General features: G+C 41.5%; 1 protein-coding gene across 1 annotated transcript in view; it reads right to left on the reverse strand.

Annotated features, from left to right (window-relative positions):
- Window positions 1-12322: 12322 nt before the first annotated feature.
- The window catches only part of SLC4A1AP (solute carrier family 4 member 1 adaptor protein), a 33464-nt gene continuing 24177 nt past the window's right edge, over window positions 12323-21609 (reverse strand). The window contains exons 11-14 of the mRNA XM_033176189.1: window positions 19267-19353; window positions 18506-18573; window positions 13540-13609; window positions 12323-12663 (exon numbers count right to left, since the gene is read on the reverse strand). Of these exons, the coding sequence (XP_033032080.1) occupies window positions 12614-12663; window positions 13540-13609; window positions 18506-18573; window positions 19267-19353 (275 nt within the window). The 3' untranslated portion in view covers window positions 12323-12613. The remainder of the gene's footprint in view (window positions 12664-13539; window positions 13610-18505; window positions 18574-19266; window positions 19354-21609) is intronic.

Below are 21609 nucleotides of genomic sequence, written 5' to 3' on the forward strand. Positions count from 1 at the left end.
TCATTGAATCAGGATGACAAAGCAAACAGTGACATGTGTTGGGACTTGTTCCCAGACTGATTCCAGGATTTCTCCAGCCCCTCCCGCCTCCCACCCTCAGAATGGCAGACCCAGGTGTGGACAACAAACTAAACAGAACTCGGTCCTTGGGATCCTGGGAAATAGGGGCCACTTGGGAGGCACTGTCTGGAGTGGTGAAGAGGAAGCCCTGGATAGACCTTGTAAAAGAGGAAATTGGGATATCAGCCCCACGGGCTATTTGCACAGTGTGTTCCGGGCTTCAGCATGCTTCTACATATTTTAATGTGACTTTAGGAGGGTAGGAGTTTTCAACTTCACAGATGAGGAAACAGGCTCATTTAAGGTCAGCAGTTTAATCAGGGTTACATGGCTTAAGTGTGACAGAGCCAGACTTGAAGTGAGTTTTGTGACTAATGAGTTTTGTTACATTTTCCCACCTCACCACAATTCCTTGAACTTGTCATTGGTATACCTGCTTCAGGCTTTCTGCCTTGTTGCATACCACCATACTATTATTTACATAATATTTTTCTTAAATAAACACAATTTAAAAGTTAACCCAATTCTGGTCATTATTCTAAGTTAAGTAACTCAGGAATGGAAAACCAAACATTATATGTTCTCACTTATAAGTAGGAGCTAAGCCATGAGGATGCAAAGGCATGAGTTCTATAATGGATTTTGGGGACTTGACTGGGGAAGGCTCGGAGGATGGTGAAGGATAAAAGACTATGTATTGGGTACATTGTACACTGCTCAGGTGATAGGTACACTAAAATCTCTTTAGAAATCACCACTAAAGAACTTATCCATGGGATGGGTGTGGTGGCTCACATCTGTAATCCCAGCCCTTTGGGAGGCTAAGGTGGGCGGTTCTCAAGCCCAGGAGTTCAAGGCCAGCTTGGGCAACATATCAAGACCCCATCTCTATTTAAAAAAAAAGAATTTACCCATGTAACCAAAAACTTACCTGTACCCTAAAATCTGTTGAAATAAAAAAGTTAACTTCATTCTAAGCTACAATACATATGTGTGTATATATTTATACATATATATTTTAATATATGTAATGTGACATATTACATTTATATTGTTTATATGTATTTATATGTGTAGCTACTAAAATTAAACATTTTCATCCTCATCCCCTAAAGTCGACTCTCATGACACCAGGGACACTCATGCACATTTTGGAAAACTGTCTTACACCCTCCCTGTATTACGAAGGACGCAGCCAAGTGGCGGCCCTTGTTGAAATGCTCAGCCAGTAGGATCACTCATAGACACCACTGTCTTTGTTAGAGCTGTGCCTCAAAATCACAGAATTATTCATGGAGGATAAGAGATAGATCATGGACTCTAACTCTGGAGAAGGTGTTATACAACACACCCAGCCATAGCCCTAAAGATTAAGGGGCACCATTCTGGGATATAAAGAGGAATCAGATACGGTCCTTGCTCTTAAAAACTCACTAAGCTTACAAACATAAACAATTGAAAACTAGAAGGAATAAGCAAAGAAACAGAAATGAAAGAAACTCACATCTAAATTTGGTTCCATCACAAACTCAGTGTGCCTTTGAGCAAGTCACTTCATGTGTCTAGCCTCGGTTTCTTTCTTTCTTTTTTTTTTTTTTTTTTGAGACGGAGTCTCACTGCAATGCCCAGGCTGGAGTGCAGTGATGCAATCTGGGCTTACTGCAACCTCTGCTTCCTGGGTTCAAGCGATTCTCCTGCCTCAGCCTGAGTAGCTGGGACTACAGGCAGGGGCCACCACACCTGGTTCATTTTTGTATTTTTAGTAGAGACGATAGTTCACCATATTGGCCAGGCTGGTCTCGAACTCCTGACCTCAGGCGATCCACCCACCTCAGCCTCCCAAAATGCTGGGATTACAGGCGTGCATGAGTCACCATGCCGAGCGCCTCAGTTTCTTTAAACAGAGGTAATTAACATCCCTTTTTACCTTTTAAGTCTAATAGGGGATTCAGATTTTTTTTAACAGGTGTGAAAAAATCCTCTGTAAACTGTAAAGCTGCAATACAGTGTGTAAGGAATAAATAGGCAATACCCAAAGTCCTCCATAGAATATTGGCATTATAAATGGAGAGCGACTTTCTCTAGGTAAAACTAAGCACTGGAAAAGACAGTTTGGGAGGAGAGTTGGGAGCACCATTTGGGCCTGACCAGTGTCCCTGGCTAACTTGCTGCTGCCAGGTCTTGGGCCCAGGAATGTCGGTGAGCGAAACCAGCTTGCTGCTCCTAACTCTTTCACAATCCTCCCTTTTTTCTGATTATTACTCTTTCTGCTTTGAAACCTTAATCTTCTTTCAGTCCCGTGTGCAAGTTGACCGCATTGTAATGGGTCTATACTGCCCTCTTGTGGTCACTCCCTGCCGTGGTTGCATTAACTTCTGACGGGGTGTGCGTGACAAACGCAGACCTGAGGAAACCCACCCAACCCCAGCTGAATGCACCTAGCCCTGGACAATCCAAATTAAAGCCAGCTGCTGGAGTGCAGAGCTCCTTGATGGGAAGTAGATCCTGCCTGGTTTTGCCCCAAGTAGGACATTAAATCCAGCCCTCTGGATTAAACTTGCTAAAATGGTCAGTTCCTAGATTTTCCAGCTTGTCTGGAGCAAGGTCCTGGAACTGAAGGTGGCTAGAAGGTACCCCTTCTCTGACAGAAAAACCGAAGAATAGGAAGGGCTGGGGCTAAGACCTACCCTTCAGCCCTCCACCCATTGAAACCAACAGTTAACTGACTGAGCACCAATTTGTGAACTGCTACTTGCCATGGATGGGGTACAAGATATGTAGTTCCTGTCCTCAAGAACTCATAAGTGACAAGTGTAAGTAACCCAAGCACACATATCAGTAATGAATATCAAGCCGTTGGAGTAAGGGCTATAATAGAAGTAGAAATAAAGTGCTACAGCACTAGTGGGGAAGGAGGGATTAGTGATAGCCGCCGCAATCAGGGAGACCTCCTGAAGGTAGTTCGAGGCAAGCTGATTGGGCTAAAAATGAGTCGGGCTTGGGGGAGGGAGGGAGGAATGGGCAGAGCACAGAAAAAGATTTTTAGGGCTATGAAACCATCTTTGTCTGTGTACTATAATGGATACATGACATTAAACATTTCTCCAAACCTAGAGAATGTACAATACCAAGAGTGAGCCCTAATGTAAACTGTGGACTTTGGGTGATATCAATGTATCAATGTAAGTTCATCATTTATAACAAATTTACCACTCTGGTGGGGAATGTTGATAGTGGAGAAGGCTGTGTATGAGAGGAGTGGGGACAATGGAAAATCTCTGTATCTTTTGCTCAATTTTGCTGTGAACCTAAAACTGCTCTAAAAAATGAAGTCTTAAAAAAAAAAGTAAAAAAGTAGTACCTTACTTACCAAACATGAGCAAGGAAGACAACAATGATACTCATAATAACTACATGGGGTGGGGGGAGGTGATTATGTGTTGCACATGACTAAAAGTGTATATTTGTTACTTAATCTCTGCAACAATACTGTTGGGTAGGCATTATTTTCTCTGTTTAATAGATAAGGAAACTGAGGCCTATGCAGAAAGGCTTGATAGAAAATATAGGGAGAGGAAAAAGCAAAGGTGTGTTTGGGGCAATAACCTGTTATTTCTAGAGTAGCAGGTACGCCTCATCGGGTGGCAGAAAGGGAGAGACAAGGGCAGGTGTGGGGTCATGATGATCAAAAAGCACAGGAACCCTATGATAAGGCTTTTAAAGCCTCAAAGATATTTGGACCCTCACGCTTTGGACATTGGAAAACCTTTTGAGATTTCAGAGCAAGGAACCCTGCTCAGGGATGTATTTGACAAATGTGGAGGACAGCTGATAAGGCAGAGATGAGAGGGAGACCTGTGGAGTCATGAGGTGAAGGGAGCTTAGATTAGGGCGGTGGGCAATGCAAAGGCATAGATCCTAAAACCTCCACATGGAGAAATTAAAATGGGCTAGAGGAATAAAGAAGGCAGAGGTACCCTTGATGGGAAACACTGCAATCACATGCTGAGCCCTCCAACCTGCCTCATCAATGCCAGGTCCTATGGTGGGGGTGGGGGCAGATTTCCAGAATCCTACTGAATAGAAGTCTTGGTTCCACCCTGGACTATGATGTGCCAAACCTCTAAAACCAAAGCAGGGCAAAGTCTTCTCAGAGACCAGCAGTGAAATCCTGAAAATTGTTCTCAATGCCCACATCAAGTGAGGAATCTCAAAATCAGAGTGGCCTGTCACACGAAGACTATACCAGTTTGATGCTGGATCCACTCCTCAAAGGTCAAGGAGTTTTGTCATTTCCCAGCAGTCAAGAATCTGGTTGGACCAAACCCTGTATGGGAACACAGCTCCCCCTCCCCTGTAGAGGCTTGGATTCTGGCTTTTGATTGCCACAGGGCTGGCACGCTTCCCTCTGGCTCCCACTCTCTCAGGAAGCCATCCACAGCTGCTGGCCACTTGTCACACCCTATCTGGGAGGTGGCAGCATTTCGGTGGTAAAGCAACAGATCTTCAGGCTGTGGCTAACGGCTTCAATGTTTGTTGGGAATTGTGTCCTATTTCCCGAAAGGGCTAACTCCATCTAGTCTTGGTAGAACAGTGTTCTTTCCTGTACAATACAATGAACTCTCAATGCCCAACGGAAATAAACAAAATCTTAACAGTGGTCACGTTATGGTGATGCTGAGATGCTTAGGCATTTACTTTTTTTATTTTTGTTTGCTTTTGAAACAGGGGCTTGTTCTGTCTTCTAGGCTAGGTGTAGTGACATGATCATGGCTCACTGCAGCCTCAACTTCCGAGGCTCAAGCGATCCTCCCACCTCAGCCTCCCAAGTAGCTGGGACTACAGGTGCTACCACTACAACCAGTTAATTTTTTTATTTTTTGTAGAGATGGGGTCTCACTATGTTGCCCAGGCTGGTCTTGAACTCCTAGCTTTAAGCAATCATCTTGCCTCGGCCTCTCAAAGTGTTGGGATTACAGGCATGAGCCACAACACCCAGCCGGCATTTAATTTTTTTTACCCATGCTTCATTTCTTCCCTTTTCTCTAAATATCTTTAAAATTACTATACTGCTTTAAATATTTTCCTCTTCTCAAAATATCCTTAATTTTAGAAATAAAAGAGTTTTAGTAATAAAAAGTTAGGCTAGGTGAGATGGCTCATGCTTGTAATCCCAGCACTTTTGGAGGCCAAGGCAGGGGAGGATCCCTAAGGCTAGGAGTTCGAGACCAGCCTGGGCAAAATAGTGAGACCCCCATCTATACAAAAAATTTAAAACTTAGCTGGGCATGGTGATTCACGTCTGTAGTCCCAGCTACTTGGGAACCTGAGGTGGAAGGATCCCTCAAGCCCATGAATTCGAGGCTGCAGTGAGCTATGATGGTGCCACTACACTCCAGCCTGGGCAACAAAGCAAGACCTTGTCTCCAAAAAAAAAAAAAAAAAAAAAAAAAGGCAATATCCAACCATATGACATTCTGGAAAATATAAAACTACGGAGACAATAAAAAGATCAGTGGCTCCTAGGGCTAAGGGAGGAGAGGAGGATGAATAGGCAGAGCACACAGGACTTTTAGGGCAGTGAGACTGCTCTGTATGATACTATACTGGTGAATACATGTCATTATATATTTGTCAAAACCCACAGAATGTACACTAAGAGTAAATCCTAATGTAAACTGTAGTTTGTTTGATAACGTGTCAATTCAGGTTTAATTGTAAAAAATGTACCACTCTGGTACAGGACTTTGCTGTACAAGAGACTGTGTGTGGGGGGGTGGGGGGCGGGTAAATGGGAACTCCTTGTATTACACTTTTTGTTCAGTTTTGCTGTAAATCTAAAACTGCTCTTAAAAAGTCTGTTTTTAAAAATTAAAGCAATATACTGGGGGTTAAGAGTTAGACTCAGAAATTGGATTGCTTATGCTCCAGTCCAATTCATTGACTAAGCGGCCTTAAACCAGGGTGTTTTATTTTTTGGTTTTGTTTTGTTTTTTGAGACGGAGTCTTGCTCTGTTGCCCAGGCTGGAGTGCAGTGGCGGGATCTCAGCTCACTGCAAGCTCTGCCTCCCAGGTTTACCCCATTCTCCCACCTCAGCCTCCGGAGTAGCTGGGACTACAGGCGCCCGCCACCTCGCCCGGCTAGTTTTTTGTATTTTTAGTAGAGACGGGGTTTCACCGTGTTAGCCAGGATGGTCTCGATCTCCTGACCTCGTGATCCGCCCGTCTCGGCCTCCCAAAGTGCTGGGATTACAGGCTTGAGCCACCGCGCCCAGCAAACCAGGGTGTTTTAACTTTCAAGTCTTCAGTTTCCTCAGCTGTATAACTGAAGGAAGTAATAGTACCTACCTCACTGAACTATTTGGAAGATTAAATGAGAATCCATACAAAGCAGTTAGCATAGTGCCTGGCACATTGAGGGCATTAAATAAATCTTAGCTATTATTATTATTATTATTATTTTAGATGGAGTCTCGCTCTGTCGCCCAGGCTGGAGTGCAGTGGCGCAATCTTGGCTCACTGCAACCTCTGCCCCCTGGGTTCAGGTGATTCTCCTGCCTCAGCCTCCTGAGTAGCTGGGACTACAGGTGCCTGCCACCATGCCCGACTAATTTTTGTATTTTTAGTAGAGACAGGGTTTTGCCATGTTGACTAGGCTGGTCTTGGAACTCCTGACCTCAGGTGATCCACCCACCTTGGCCTGCCAAAGGGCTGGGATTACAGGCATGAGCCACCGTATCCAGCCTATTTTTTGTTTTGTTTTTTTTTTTTTTTCTTTTTTTTTTTTTTTTTTGAGACGAAGTCTTGCTCTTGTCCCCCAGGCTGGAGTGCAATGGTGTAATCTTGGTTCAATGCAACCTCCGCCTCCCAGGTTCAAGCAATTCTCCTGCCTTGGCCTCCCAAGTAGCTGGGATTACAGACACCTACCACCACATCTGGCTAATTTTTGTATTTTTAGTAGAGACGGGGTTTCACCATGTTGGCCAGGCTGGTCTTGAACTCCTAATCTCAGGTGATCTGCCCGCCTCAGCCTCCCAGTGTTGGGATTACAGGTGTGAGCTACCGCACCTGGCCTTTTTTTTCTTTTTCTTAGTAGAGATGGGGTCCCACTGTATTATTCAGGCAGGTGTCAAACTCCTAGCTCAAGGGATCCTCCCACCTCAGCCTCCCAAAGTGTTGAGATTACAGGTGTGAGCCACCACATTTGGCCTTACCTATTATTATTATTATTGGAAATTTTAAATACAAAATGGTTAATAAAGTTTTGGCTTTCTAGACGTGTTTTTAGGTCCCTTGAAAATTCTTAAAGTGGCTGGGCACAGTGGCTCATGCCTATAATCCCAGCACTTTGGGAGGCCAAGGCAGGAGGATCACTTGAGGTCAGGAGTTTGAGACCAGCTTGGCCAACATGGTAAAACCCTGTTTCTACTAAAAATATAAAAAATTAGCTGGGTGTGGTGGTGCGCACCTGTAATCCCAGCTACTCAGGACTCTGAGGCAGGAGAATCACTTGAAGCCGGGAGGCGGAGGTTGCAGTGAGCTGAGACTGTGCCACTACACTCCAGCCTGGGCGACTGGAGAGTGAGACTCTGTTTCAAAAAAAGAAAAATTTTTAAGTGGACAGAGACTTGTTTTAATGTTAAATACATATGCCTGACTTTTTCTGTTCAAAACGCTGCTTACTCTGATACACATATTTCACCTTTTCCCCCAACAAATGAGTACCCATACCCAGGAAAAGTTTTGTTCCTTGTACCAAAGATAGGGAGATCCAGCTGTCCAAGACTGAAGTCTGTTTTCAAAACTCCTGTCACCTAGTCTTTAACCTCACCTACTAGTACCTGCCATCCAACCCTACCCGCCCACAACTGTTCTTCAGGACTCTCTTCTGAGATCCAGACGTATGTATCCAATCAACTGCTTTTTTGACATCTTTACTTGGGTGTCTCAAAGGAACATCAAGCTCAACTTGTTCCCCTTACCTCAATGAATGACCTATCACCCATTGAGATGTATAAGCCAGCAATCTGGGACACATGATCAATTCCTTCCCTTTTACCCGCAGACAATCCCATCACTCAGTCTTAGCCTTTCTACTTTTTAAAATATTATTGGGCTCCATTTACCTCTTTCCATCTCAGTCTTCACTTAATTTAGTCCACCATGATCTTTCACTTGGACTTCTGCAGACTTCTAACTTGTTTTTCCTGCATCCTCCTGCCTTCTTCCATCCTTCTTCCACACTGTAGTTTGAATCTTCTTTTAAAAATGCAAACCTGGCCGGGCATGGTGGCTCATGCCTGTAATACCAGCACTTTGGGAGGCCGAGGCGGGCAGATCACAAGGTCAGGAGTTCGAGACCAGCCTGGCCAACATGGTGAAACCCCGTCTCTACTAAAAACATAAAAATTAGCTGGATGTGGTGGCGGGCACCTGCAATCTCAGCTTCTCAGGAGGCTGAGGTAGGAGAATCGCTTGAACCTGGGAGGTGGAGGTTGCAGTGAGCCGAGATCATGCCACTGTACTCCAGCCTGGGCAACCAGCGTGAGACTCCGGCTCAAGAAAAAAAAAAAATCCAAACCCAATCATTTTCACCAACACTAACAATCCAATGGCTTCCCATTGCTCTTTAAATATAGAGGCAGATTATGATACAGAACTCCCAGGGAGGCCAGGATGGCAGACCAGGGACAGCTTGCTTACAGTTAACTCTTTGTGTTCCTGCTGTAACAGCCTATTTTATTTCATGACTAATAACCTTTTGTTTCTGAGAAAAGGAGACAGGATTACTTTGAAATCTGGTATCTGGCCGGGCGCGGTGGCTCAAGCCTGTAATCCCAGCACTTTGGGAGGCCAAGACAGGCGGATCACGAGGTCAGGAGATCGAGACCATCCTGGCTAACACAGTGAAACCCCGTCTCTACTAAAAAATACAAAAACTAGCCGGGCGAGGTGGCGGCGCCTGTAGTCCCAGCTACTCGGGAGGCTGAGGCAGGAGAATGGCGTAAACCCGGGAGGCGGAGCTTGCAGTGAGCTGAGATCCGGCCACTGCACTCCAGTCCGGGCGACAGAGCAAGACTCCGCCTCAAAAAAAAAAAAAAAAAAAGAAATCTGGTACCTGTAAAACTGTAACCCATATAGTTAAGAGATAATTAGCCTTCTGAATAGAAACTTTCAAATATCCACGAACTGAGATAGACATTTTTAAAAGATGTCATAGAGAAAATTTTTAGCCGGGTAAGACCTTAAAGATGAATTAATGTAGAGTAGGGGTTGGCCAACTACAGCCTGTGGGCCAAATCCAGCCTGCCATTTGTTTTGATAAACAAATACTTAATGGAACACAGTCACACTCATTCATTTGTGTATTGCCAATGCTGTCTGCATAAAGCAGTAGAGTTGAGTGTTACAACAGACTATATGGCTTGCAAAGCCTAAAATATCTGACCCTAAACAGAAAAGGATTTTTATAGAAAACAGTGCTCTAGAGGTTTCCCACCATGGGCTCCACATCAGAGTCACCTGGAGTACTTGTGAAAGGGATCAATCACCTCGCCAGATGCGGTGGCTCACGCCTGTCATCCCAGCACTTTGGGAGGCTGAGATGGGCAGACTGTTTGAGCCCAGGAGTTTGAGACCACCTGGGCAACATAGTGAAACCTCATCTCTATAAAGAAATATAAAAATTAGCTGGGCATGGTGGCAGGTACCTGTAGTCCCAGTTATTTGAGAGGGTAAGGTGGGAGGATAGCTTGAGGACAGGAGGCAGAGGCTGCCGTGAGCCGTGATAACGCCACTGTATTCCAGCCTGAGTGACAGAGCGAGACTCTGCCTCAAGAAAAAAAAAAAAAGGATCACCTCAGAGATTCTGATTAAATCTGAGGTGGGAAGCAAATATTGCAATTTAAAAAATTTTACATTTCTCCAGGTGATTCTAATTTGTAGCCACAGTTGAGAATCACTGATCTAATCCTATCTCCTCTTTCACTGATGAGGAAAGTCAGGCCCAGATGTTAGGATCTATTCCCCCTTTGTAATAACAACTATTAACATCTATAAAACCCTGTAAATTATATTCCCCTACATTATCTCATTTGATCCTTAGAACAATCTTAGGTTCCAAGAGCAGGAAGCATTACTGTCCCTGCTTCACAGATGACAGAACTGAGACTTGAAGAATTTAAGACATCTGCTTACAATTCCTCAGGGTCATTGTGAGGGTAGGGGGAGGAGTGGGTGGGGTGGGGTAGTGTGGTGTGTGTGTGTGTGTGTGTGTGTGTGTGTGTGTGTGTGTGTCTCCAATCCCTTTGTCTTCTTCACTTCAACCACAGCAGATATATTTTTACTTGTTCAAGTATTAGGGTCCCACATACAATTTTGTTTGAATAGAGTTTCACCTCTGAAGATCATTGATCTAGCTCAGACTTTTTTGTTCAGTGTTTTAATCCAAAATGGCATAGTCATTCTGTACCCAAATTCCTGTCATTTCTTTGTTTTTTGTTTTTTGAGACGGAGTCTCACTCTGTCGCCCAGGCTGGAGTGCAGTGGCCGGATCTCAGCTCACTGCAAGCTCCGCCTCCTGGATTCACGCCATTCTCCTGCCTCAGCCTCCCGAGTAGCTGGGACTACAGGCATCCGCCACCTTGCCTGGCTAGGTTTTGTATTTTTTTAGTAGAGAAGGGGTTTCACCGTTTTGGCCAGGATGGTCTCGATCTCCTGACCTCGTGATCCACCCGTCTCGGCCTCCCAAAGTGCTGGGATTACAGGCTTCAGCCACCGTGCCCGGCCTAATTCCTGTCATTTCTTATATCATCAACCAGTTTTTCCTTGTTGGTCTACATGAAGTCCAAAATAATAGTTTCTCATAATACCAACATTCCTTTTTGAGAGATGAAGAACTTATCACTTTTAGCAGACCAGACTTCCCACATCTGTCAGGATAACTGAAGTTGCTCATTATTGCTTCCTGCCTACCTCCGTGCATACTGTGTAATCCATTTTAGGAAAGCATCAGCCTCATTCACTCTCTAGCTCAGGCAGCATTTTTCCTCCCTGCTGCTTATGTCTGCCTCAGCCTACCCCAAATGCTCTCTACTTTGCTTCACTCTTGGGCTTTCCTTTCTATGGAAGTGAAGCACTAATGATGGGGAGGGTGAGGGGAGGAAATAAGACATCTTCTTGCATTTCTTCCTGTTCCCAGAGAAATTCTTCCTATTCCCCTCTCCGCAGAGGTGAGAAGCCCCACAACGGGCAGAATACATGCAGCTTTTCATTCCATGGCCTTATCTGCACCCTTCCACAAGAGAAGGAATGACTGATTGGTCAGAGTTCTGGACATTCAGCAGGCTGAGTTTTCATCAGCACTAGTGCCTGAATGCACGAGGTGGCATAGTTAACTTTGTCCTGGTAAGTCAGGGTCTATTCTCAAACCTGGTAGGAAGATTATAGTTGAAGGTTGTAGGAAGTCCCCCACTGTGAACCTACTTTTAGTACCAAGAATGACAGGGACACCCAGAATCACACCCATAGCATAACCTCATATTTCAACAGTTACTTGAGGAGGCAATATCAGTGAGTTCTGCCACCCAACCACCAGAAGCACCCTATTGCTCAGGAAAAGCATAGTCCTTAAGTTATAATGAAAGAGGCTGTGACCTTTAATCAACGTAAGGTCCCAACATTAGGTCCCGAAGGCAGTGGCCTGTAATCCTAGCACTTTAGGAGGCTAAGGAGAGCGGGACTGCTTGAGCCCAGGAGTTTGAGACCAGCCTGGGTAACATGGCAAGACCCCATCTCTATAAATATAAAAATGAGCCAGGCACAGTGGCATGTACCTGTAGTCCCAGCTACTCAGGAGGCTGAGGCAGGAGAATCACTTGAGCCTGGGAAGTTGGGACTGCAGCAAGCTGTGATCACGCCACTGCACTCACTCTAGACAACGGAGTGAGACCCTGTCTCAGAAAAAAAGAAAAAAAAATTAGGTCCCAGTGCTTTGGAAGGTTGAGGCAGGAGGATCACTTGAGGCCAGGAGTTCAAGACCAGCCTAGGCAACATGGCAAGACTTCATCTCTCCAAAAACTTTAAATAAAATAATTAGCCAGGTGTGGTGGTGGTACATGCCTATAGTCCCAGGTACTTGGGAGGCTGAGGTGGGAGGATTGCTTGAGCCCAGGAGTTCAAGGCTACAGTGAGCTACGATTGCACCACTCTACCCCAGCCTAGGTGACAGAGTAAGACCCTCTTAAAAAAAAAAAAAAATTATGAACATTTTTGTCTTCTAATTTTAATAGGATCATGTCTCTCACTTTACAAATTCTCAAAACATATGGTTCCCTTTTTACATATATATATAAACACTTTTAAACATAAATATCAAATGCATGAGAATCATATGGGCAGATAAATTTAGGAAGCCAAGAACACAGAAGGAAAGGCCAGTCACCAGATCTTACAAATGATCATCTAAACTTCTCTGGCTATTTGATTTGATACATTATCCCAAATATTCCATGTCACATGGTCCACAAGGTCTTCTTTTGGGATTCTGAAGCAATCAATAGCCATACTTGTCATTAAGATGAGTTCTGCCATCTCCACTTTGACCTAGATCAGAATATAAAAAAAGAAATACATTATTTACTTTTCCAAAGTCAGGAGAGAAAAGATATCCAGATATCAGTAGGCCAAAAAGTAAAATAGACAAAAAGGTTTATTCTTTGACAGAAATTTTACTTTTTGTATGAAATTTCAAAATACAGCCCTCTTTTCACTTCTACCCTAACATTTGTTAGCCTAGAAAAAGTAGACATCTCTAGTAACTAAATTCTATTAGTTACTAATATATTAGAAATCTCAAGCTATGATGAACATATGAGGAAGTAAGTATCTCATACATTGCTTTAAGGGTGTGTGTATGAGCATAAAACTGGTACAATCTCTATAGAATGCAATTTATATTATCTTCAAAATGTTTATACCTTTGATCCAGAAGGTTAACTTTTATGAATTTTTTTCAATAGATGCTCCTCTGTACTTAGCATTTTATATATAAGTATCCATAAGAAACTAACAACAATTGGTTGTCTTGTGAGGAAACAACTGAGTAGCTGAGGCACAGCCAGAATTGTTTTCCTTTCTTTTGACTTGGTAAAACCCAGATAACATTACATCTGTAAACACTTCTGTATATATTCCTAGAAGACAAGGACTTTTTCTGAAAAACATAACTCAACATCATTCACACTTTAAAAAAATCAACAATTTCTTAGTATCATCAAATATCCAGGTAGTGTTCAAAATTATCTGACTGGCTAATAATTTTTTTAAAGAGTTGTTTGTTTGAATAAGGATCCAAACATGGTGTACAAATTACCACTACATACTCTTGTAACTTTCTTATTTTGAACCTTAAATCTATATTACCTATTCAAAAATATAAATAAATGAACCTTAGAGGAAAAAAAAGTAAAAACAATCTACCTTCAGGTGGGACCCACACACAGTAGTCTGGGTCATCTTCAGGATATTTGGAAGAAAGTGTTGGTGGAAGCTAAAAAGAAAAGATGGATTGTTTTATTCACAAGAATTTCTCTCCAGAAACCTTACAACTGCAGAAGGGATTGGGGTCCTATTGTTAGCCTCCTTAAGCAGAATAAATGTTAGCCAAGAATTTTGTATCCAGCAAAACTAAGTTTCATGAATGAAAAAGAAATAAAGTCTTTTTCAGACAAGCAAATGCTGAGGGAATTTGTCACTACCAAACCAGACCTACAAGAAATGCTAAAAGGAGTTCTAAATCTTAAAACAAAAGGTTGACATGCACCAGACTAGAACCTCTTGAAAGCATAAAACTCACAGGGCCTATAAAAAAATAATACAATGAAGGAAGAAAAATATCTAGTTAACAATCAACATGATGACTGGAACAGCACCTCACATCTCAATATTAACGTTGAATGTAAATGGTCTAAATGCTCCACTTAAAAAAAAAGTCACAGGCTGGGCACAGTAGTTCACACCTGTAATCCCAGCACTTTGGGAGGCTGAGGTGGGTGGATCACCTGAGGTCAGGAGCTTGAGACCAGTCTGGCTAATGTTGTGAAACTCCATCTCTACTAAAAATACAAAAATTAGCTGAGTGTGGTGGTGCGTGCCTCTAGTCCCAGCTACTTGGGAGGCTGAGGCAGGAGAATCACTTGAACCCGGGAGGCGGAGGTTACAGTGAGCTGAGATCATACCACTGCACTCCAGCCTGAGCGACAGAGCGAGATTCCATCTCAAAAATAAAATTAAATAAATAAATAAATAAATAAATAAATAAATAAAACCAAATATCTGCCGTCTTCAAGACACTCACTTAACATGCGAGATTTCTTATAGACTGAAGGTAAAGGGGTGGAAAAAGATATTCCACAGAAATGGAAGTCAAATGCAAGCAGGAGTAGCTATTCTTATATCAAATAAAACAGAATTTAAAGCAACAACACTAAAAAAAAGACAAAGAAGGCCATTATATAATTATAAAAGGATCAACCCAACAAGAAGATATTATAATCCTAAATATATATGCACCTAAAACTGGAGCTCCCAGATTCATAAAACAACTACTACCAGATCTAAGAAAAGAGAAAGACAGCAACACAACAATAGTGGAAGACTTAAACACTCTATTGACAACAGTAAACAGATCATCAAGGCAGAAAGTCAACAAACACTGGACCTATACTACACTCCAGAACAAATCGACTAACACAGTTACAGAACATTCTACTCAAGAACTGCAGAATATACAATCTTCTCATCAGTGCATGGAATATTCTCCAAGATAGACCATATGATAGACCACAAAACAAATCTCAAATTTAAAAAAAATAGAAATCATATCAAGTATCTTGTGAGACCACAGTGGAATAAAACTAGAAACCAACTTGAAAGGAACCCTCAAAACTACACAAATACATGGAAATTAAACAATCTGCTTCTAAATGATTTTTGGGCTAACAATGAAATCACTGGAAATTTAAAAATTATTCAAAATAAATAATAGTGACACAAGTTATCAAAACCTCTGGGATACAGCAAAAGCAGTGCTAAGAGGAAAAATTTATAGTGCTAAATGCCTACATCAAAAAGTCTTGAGCCAGGCATGGTGATTCACGCCTATAACCCCAGCACTTTGAAAGGCCAAGGCAGGAGGATTGCTTGAGCTCAGGAGTTCAAGACCAGCCTGGATAACATAGTGAGACCTCATCTCTATTTAAAAGAGAGAGAGAGAGAAAGTCTGAAAGATCACAAATTGACAACCTAATGTCACACCTCAAGGAACTGGAGGAACAAGAACAGACCTAACCAGGCTGGGCGCAGTGGCTCATGCCTATAATCCCAGCACTTTGGGAGGCTAGGGTGGGCAGAATGCTTGAGTCCAGGAGTTTGAGACAAGCCTGGTCAACATCGTGAAATCCCATTTCTAACAAAATACAAAAATTAGCTGGGCTTGGTGGTGCACGCCTATAATCCTAGCTATTCGGGAGGGCTGAGGCAGGAAAATTGCTTGAACCCGGGAGGCAGAGGTTGTAGTGAGCTGAGATTGCACTACTGCACTCCCCGGGCAACAGAATGAGACTCTGTCTCAAAAAAAAAAAAAAAAAAAAAAAAAACAGATTACAAAGATCAGAGCAGAACTAAATGAAATTGAAACAAAAGAAATTGCAAAAGATCAATGAAAAAAAAAGGGGGGTTTTGAAAAGATAAACTAAATTGATAAATCATTAGCTAGATTAGACAAGAAAAGAATATTCTATATTAGTTCAATTACAAATGAAAATGGAGACATTACAACCAATACCACAGAAATACAAAAGATCATTTGAGACTACTATGAACACCTCTATGCACATAAACTAGAACATCTAGTAGAAATGGATAAATTCCTGGAAACATACAACTCTCCTAGATTCAATCAGGAAGAAACAGAAATCCTGAACAGACCAATAACAAGCAGTGAGATTGAGTCAGTAATAAAATATATTACCACCAACAAAAAAAAAAGCCCAGGACCAGATGGATTCACAGTCAGATTCTACCAGACATTCAAGGAAGAACCAATCTTACCGAAAGTATTCCAAAAGATTGAGAAAGAAGGAATCCTCCCTAACTCATTCTATGACGCTAATATTGCCCTGATACAAAAACTAGGAAAGGACATAACATAAAAAAGAAAATTAGAGACCCATATCCCTAGTGAACACAGATGCAAAAATCCTCAATGAAAGGCTAGTAAACTGAATCCAACAGCATATCAGAAAGATAATACACCCTATTCAATACACCATGATCAAGTGGGTTTCATCGCAGGGATGCTGGGATGGTTTAACATATGCAAGTCAATAAATACGACACATCACAGAAACAGAATTAAAAACAAAAACCATATGATCATCTCAATAGATGCAGAAAAAGCATTCAATAAAAGCCAGCATCTCAGGATCATTGCAAGCTAGGAGTTTGAGACCAGCCCGGGCAACAAAACAAGACGTATTTCTACAAAAAAACCCACAAAAATTAGCGGGGCATTGTGGCACACAACTGTAGTCCCAGCTACTCAGGAGGCTGAGGTGGGAGGATCACTTGAGTCCAAGAGCTTGAAGGTTGCAGTGAGCCATGATCACACCACTGCACTCCAGCCTGGGTGACAGAGCAAGATCCTGTCTCAAAAAAAAAAAAAAAAAAAACATAAAAAATAATTTTTTTTTACACCAACTTGGAGCTAGAGGCCATTATTTTAAGTAAAGTAACTTAGGAGTGGAAAACCAACTACCATATGTTCTCACTTACAAGTGGGAGCTAAGCTATGGGTATGCAAAGGCATACAGAGTGGTATGATGGACTTTGGAGACTCAGAAGAAGGAGGCTGGGAAGGGGATGAGGAATAAAAAATTGCATATTGGGTACAATGTACACTACTTGGGTGACAGGCACACTAAAATCTCAGACTCCATCACTATATGATTCATCTATGTAACCAAAGAACCACTTGTAACCCAAAAGCTATTTTTGAAAAATTACATACAGGTATAATTTTAACTCTAAGAATTATTGTCCTTATGCCTGTTAGCAAACAAAAACTAAGAGAGAACAGTTTCTATTAATGATCTTGACATAAGTAACCTACTTGGGGGAATATTTTCTCTGAACCTTTTTTCCATAAAGCATCACAAGCTGATTTTCAGCCAGTGAGTTATGTGACACTCTTTAAAAGGGGCAGTTAACACACTGCAGGTATGACTGCTAAATGGTATAGCCTCCAGAGAGGGAAATTTGGCATTTACCTTTTGGCCAAGTTTTAGAAAAGTTAACAGAGCAAACCTGACTGCTATCCTTTGAAAACCTGTTTGCAGGGTTTGCCCTTGGCTTGCATCTGGGAATCTGGAATTTGGGAAGGTTTCTACCATCCTAACTGACAAGAATGGCTTATTGTGCCTAAACTGTTTATGCAAACAACATGATTCATGCTGAACACCTGCTTTCCTTCTGGAAGTCTGAATTTTGGTAGATGCCAGGCAGGGAATGCCTACGCGATCAGTCCCCAATAAAAACCCTGGGCACTGAGTCTCTAAGTAGCTTCCCTAGTTAGCAACATTTCACAAGTGTTGCCACAACTTGTTCTTAGGGGAATAAAGCATGTCCTGTGTCACTCTACTGGAAGACATCCTTGGAAGCCTGTGCCAGGTTTCCACCATATTTTGCCCCAGGTTCCTTTTCCCTTTGCTGATGGTGCCTGGTATCCTTTTGCTATAGTATATCATAGAGGCAAGTACAATCATACGCTGAGATCTGAGTCCTCTTATGAATTACCTAACCTGTGAGTGATCTTGGGGACCTCCTGACACAACCTAGCACTTCTGGGAGCTATTTCCACACAAAATTATATATATATACAAGACTGTCCATTATAGTATTATTGTAATAAAAGACTAAAAACAACCCAAGTGTCCTTCTATAAGGAACTGGTTAGATAAGGTCCTCCATATGGTGAGAAACTCTCAATATACTGATACAAAATAATTTCCATGGGTGGTTTAAATAAATAAATAAATAAAACATACAAAAAAACAGATGTAGAGTGGAGTACATTACATCCTACCTTTTGTGTAATAAAAGGAACAAAATAAGAGTATGTTATTCAAATGTCTTTATATGGCATAATAGGATATAAAGAAAGATTCATAAACTAATAAAAGAGATGCTTGTATATGAGCAGTTATAGGGAAGAGAGTGATAAAGACAACAGAAAATTCAAAAATAAAAAATCAAAGAATCTAGATTTCTAGGAGAGGGGATAAGGCTGCTTCGAACTCTGTTAAGTCAGTCTCCAAAGATTCACTCTTCTGGATGTGATCCATGACAAGGGGATTCATTTTTACTCCAAGACAAGTGAAATACTTACTTTGCCTGGACCAGGCGCTTTCTTTTTCTTCAATTCATCTCTGCTTTTCTCATATTCATTCTTTGATGCTAATTTAAGAAAAACAAAAAAATAAAAAACAAAAAACTGGCCATACCTATTTTCAGTATAAGTAAAATAAAAAGGAAAAATTCTTCCTAAAAGAATATTATAATTATTGAAGAAAAGATGCTCATGACAATGCAATTCTCAACAATTCCTTCTACTACTGTAAAAACTCTATTAAGAGAAAAATTTTCCTGGATGAATAACCCTAGTTTTTAAACCCTAAGGCTGTTCCACAAGCTTGAATATAATCACATTATGTGAACAAGTTAAAAAAAAAATGAAGCTGATTTTACTAGTTCACAGTTTAACCATGACAGGTAAAACCAGAGTAAAGCAGTCCTTTTAACAATTTCTTTTAAGATAGTTTTGGAATCACTCCCATAATAGGTACATATTTGACTCTGGGAGATGCAACATTGTGGAGAGCTTTGCACAGCCAGAGGGAAGCATCAAGGCATTAGGTGCTTTGTGGGGCAGGGAGAGGGGACTCCAGAAGGTAGGAGTAAAAGAAAGGCAAATGGGATGGCACCAAATACAAACCTCTCTTATATTCCAACTTTGTCCACGGGCCCAGTGGCAGCATAACTGAAGGACCATTCTCTGTGCTGCCTTCAGGTCAGCTGCCAACCCCTCCCTTATGAAACCAGTCAGCCACCTGTGTGCAGAGCAGCAACGAAGGCTGCTGTACTACTTGCCTGAGGGTCCCTCGCACAATGAAGTGGTTTCGCTACTGTCTTGATAATCTTTATTCTGTTCTTCCTCACTAAGTTGAGACATGTTTTCTATAAAAAGCAATATCAAAGCATATTGTCATTATTTAATTCACGGTGGAAAGCCAAACAAACAAAAACAAGAGAAACAGAAGCTAAGTACATAATCATCCAGTTTTATTATCATCAGCTTCAACTAATCTTAAGGTTTTAAATAAATATGTTCCAAATATATTACAGAAGACTGCCGATTTTCCACTTAAAACACTAGCTAACGTTGAGGTGAAACTTTTTAGCAATACTTACCAAAAGCCTCAAAAATGTACATACTCCTTGGCCTAGAAATTCTACTCCCAAAACATTTTTTTTAAAAATCAGAGATGAACACCAAAATGTATTATTATTTTAGAAACAGGGTTTTTCTCTGTTGCCCAAGCTGGAGTGCAGTGGTGCAATCATAGCTAACTGCTGCCTTGAATTCCTGGGCTACAGAGATCCTCCTGCCTCAGCCTCCAGAGTAGCTAGGACTACAGGCATGTACCACCATGCCCAGCCAATTTTCTTTTTTTTTTTTTGTAGAGATAGAGTTTCACCATCTTGCCCAGGTTGGTTTCAAACTCCTGGGCTCAAGTGATTCTCCTACTTTGGCCTCCCAAAATGTTGGGATTACAGGTGTGAGTCACCCAGCCTGGACCCAAAATTTATTATATATATGTTTGTAATAGCAAAAATTAAGAAATAACCTACATGTTTAACAATTGAGAGCTGACTAAATATATTATGGCATATGCATGTGATGAACCACTATGCTCCTTCTCCAAAACCACATTTAAAAAGAATAGTTTAAGGCATAGGAAAAAAAAAACTAGGTTATAAAATAGCAATATATAAGCTGGGCATGGTGGCTTATACCTATAATCCCAGCACTTTGGCAGGCTGAGGTGAGAGGACTGCTGGAGGCCAGGAGTTTGAGACCAGCCTGGGCAACATAGGGAGACCCTATGACTCATTTTCTCTACAGGTATGTGCCTTGGGAGGTCAAGGCTGCAGTGAGCCAAGATCACACCACTGTACTCCAACCTGGGTAACAGAGTAAGACCCTGTCTCAATGAAAGTAAAAATTAAAGTAAAAACAAAAATAAACCACAGGAAAAAAGGCCTGGGGTAATCCCTCATCACTGCAAATTTACTAATTATTTAATTTTTTTTGTTTTGTTTCTGAGACAGATTCTCACTCTATCACCCAGGCTGGAGTACGGTGGTACGATCTCAATTCACTGCAACTTGTGTCTGCCGATTTCAAGCAATTCTCCTGCCTGCCTCAGAGCCCTCCCGAGTAGCTGTGATTACAGGCATGCACCACCACGCCCAGCTAATTTTTTTTGTATTTTTAGTAGAGACGGGGTCTCACCATGTTGGTGAGCCTGGTCTCAAACTCCTGACCTCAGGTGATCCACCCGCCTCGGCCTCCCAAAGTGCTGGGATTACAGGCATGAGCCACTGTGCCTGGCCAAATTTACTAATTATTTAATCTTATAAACCAAGTTTCAAAATCTAAGCTATTTTTACACATACATATTTACTTTGGTCCGTTAAACAAAAAAATTATAATACTTATTGCTCCCTTCCTGCTGAACTGTTTATATCCACCCTCACAATATACGGCTCAAAGACCAAGCTCATGTAAGCACCTTTTTGAAAAGGGGAATGCAGATACAGAATACTTACCTCTCACAGATGAGGAAACAGTAACTTTTCTGTTTCCCAGATAAATGAAGGTGATTCAAGAGAAGGGCTACGTACCAGGCCTGGCATTTTTACGTAGCCAAGTCTGGTTTGTTTTGGAAGTAGACACGCATGCATTCCCATATATTCAGTGCCAGTTTTTATTATTTCTCCTCATACTCCTTATTTTCTGAGATCTTTATCTTGCTAACCAGTTTGGCCAACCAGCAGGAAAATAACCCCTGCAGCTGACAAGGGATGAAGGATACTAAGAAGATAAACAATGATCTTTAGGGGTGGGATTGTGGGGATTTCTTTTTTTCCTTTGGACTTTCATGTATGATCTATAGTTTCTAAAATGAACATATAATCCTTTGTAATTAGAATATATATATATATATTCTCTCTATATAGAAAAGACAGAATTGATGTATATATCTATATCTATATGAATATCAATCTATTCTGTCTTTCAACATTTTTCATCAACTATTTGCTGAGGCAGGTGGATATGGGTCAGGTTTTCTGCTAGGTTCCAAACAGAAAAAGATGAATGAAGCAAGATCCTTCTTGAGAACTTTAGTCCAATGGGTACAATTATGT

Source organism: Trachypithecus francoisi, unplaced genomic scaffold, assembly GCF_009764315.1.
Source record: "Trachypithecus francoisi isolate TF-2019V2 unplaced genomic scaffold, Tfra_2.0 Lachesis_group17, whole genome shotgun sequence".
NCBI classification, from domain to species: domain Eukaryota; kingdom Metazoa; phylum Chordata; class Mammalia; order Primates; family Cercopithecidae; genus Trachypithecus; species Trachypithecus francoisi.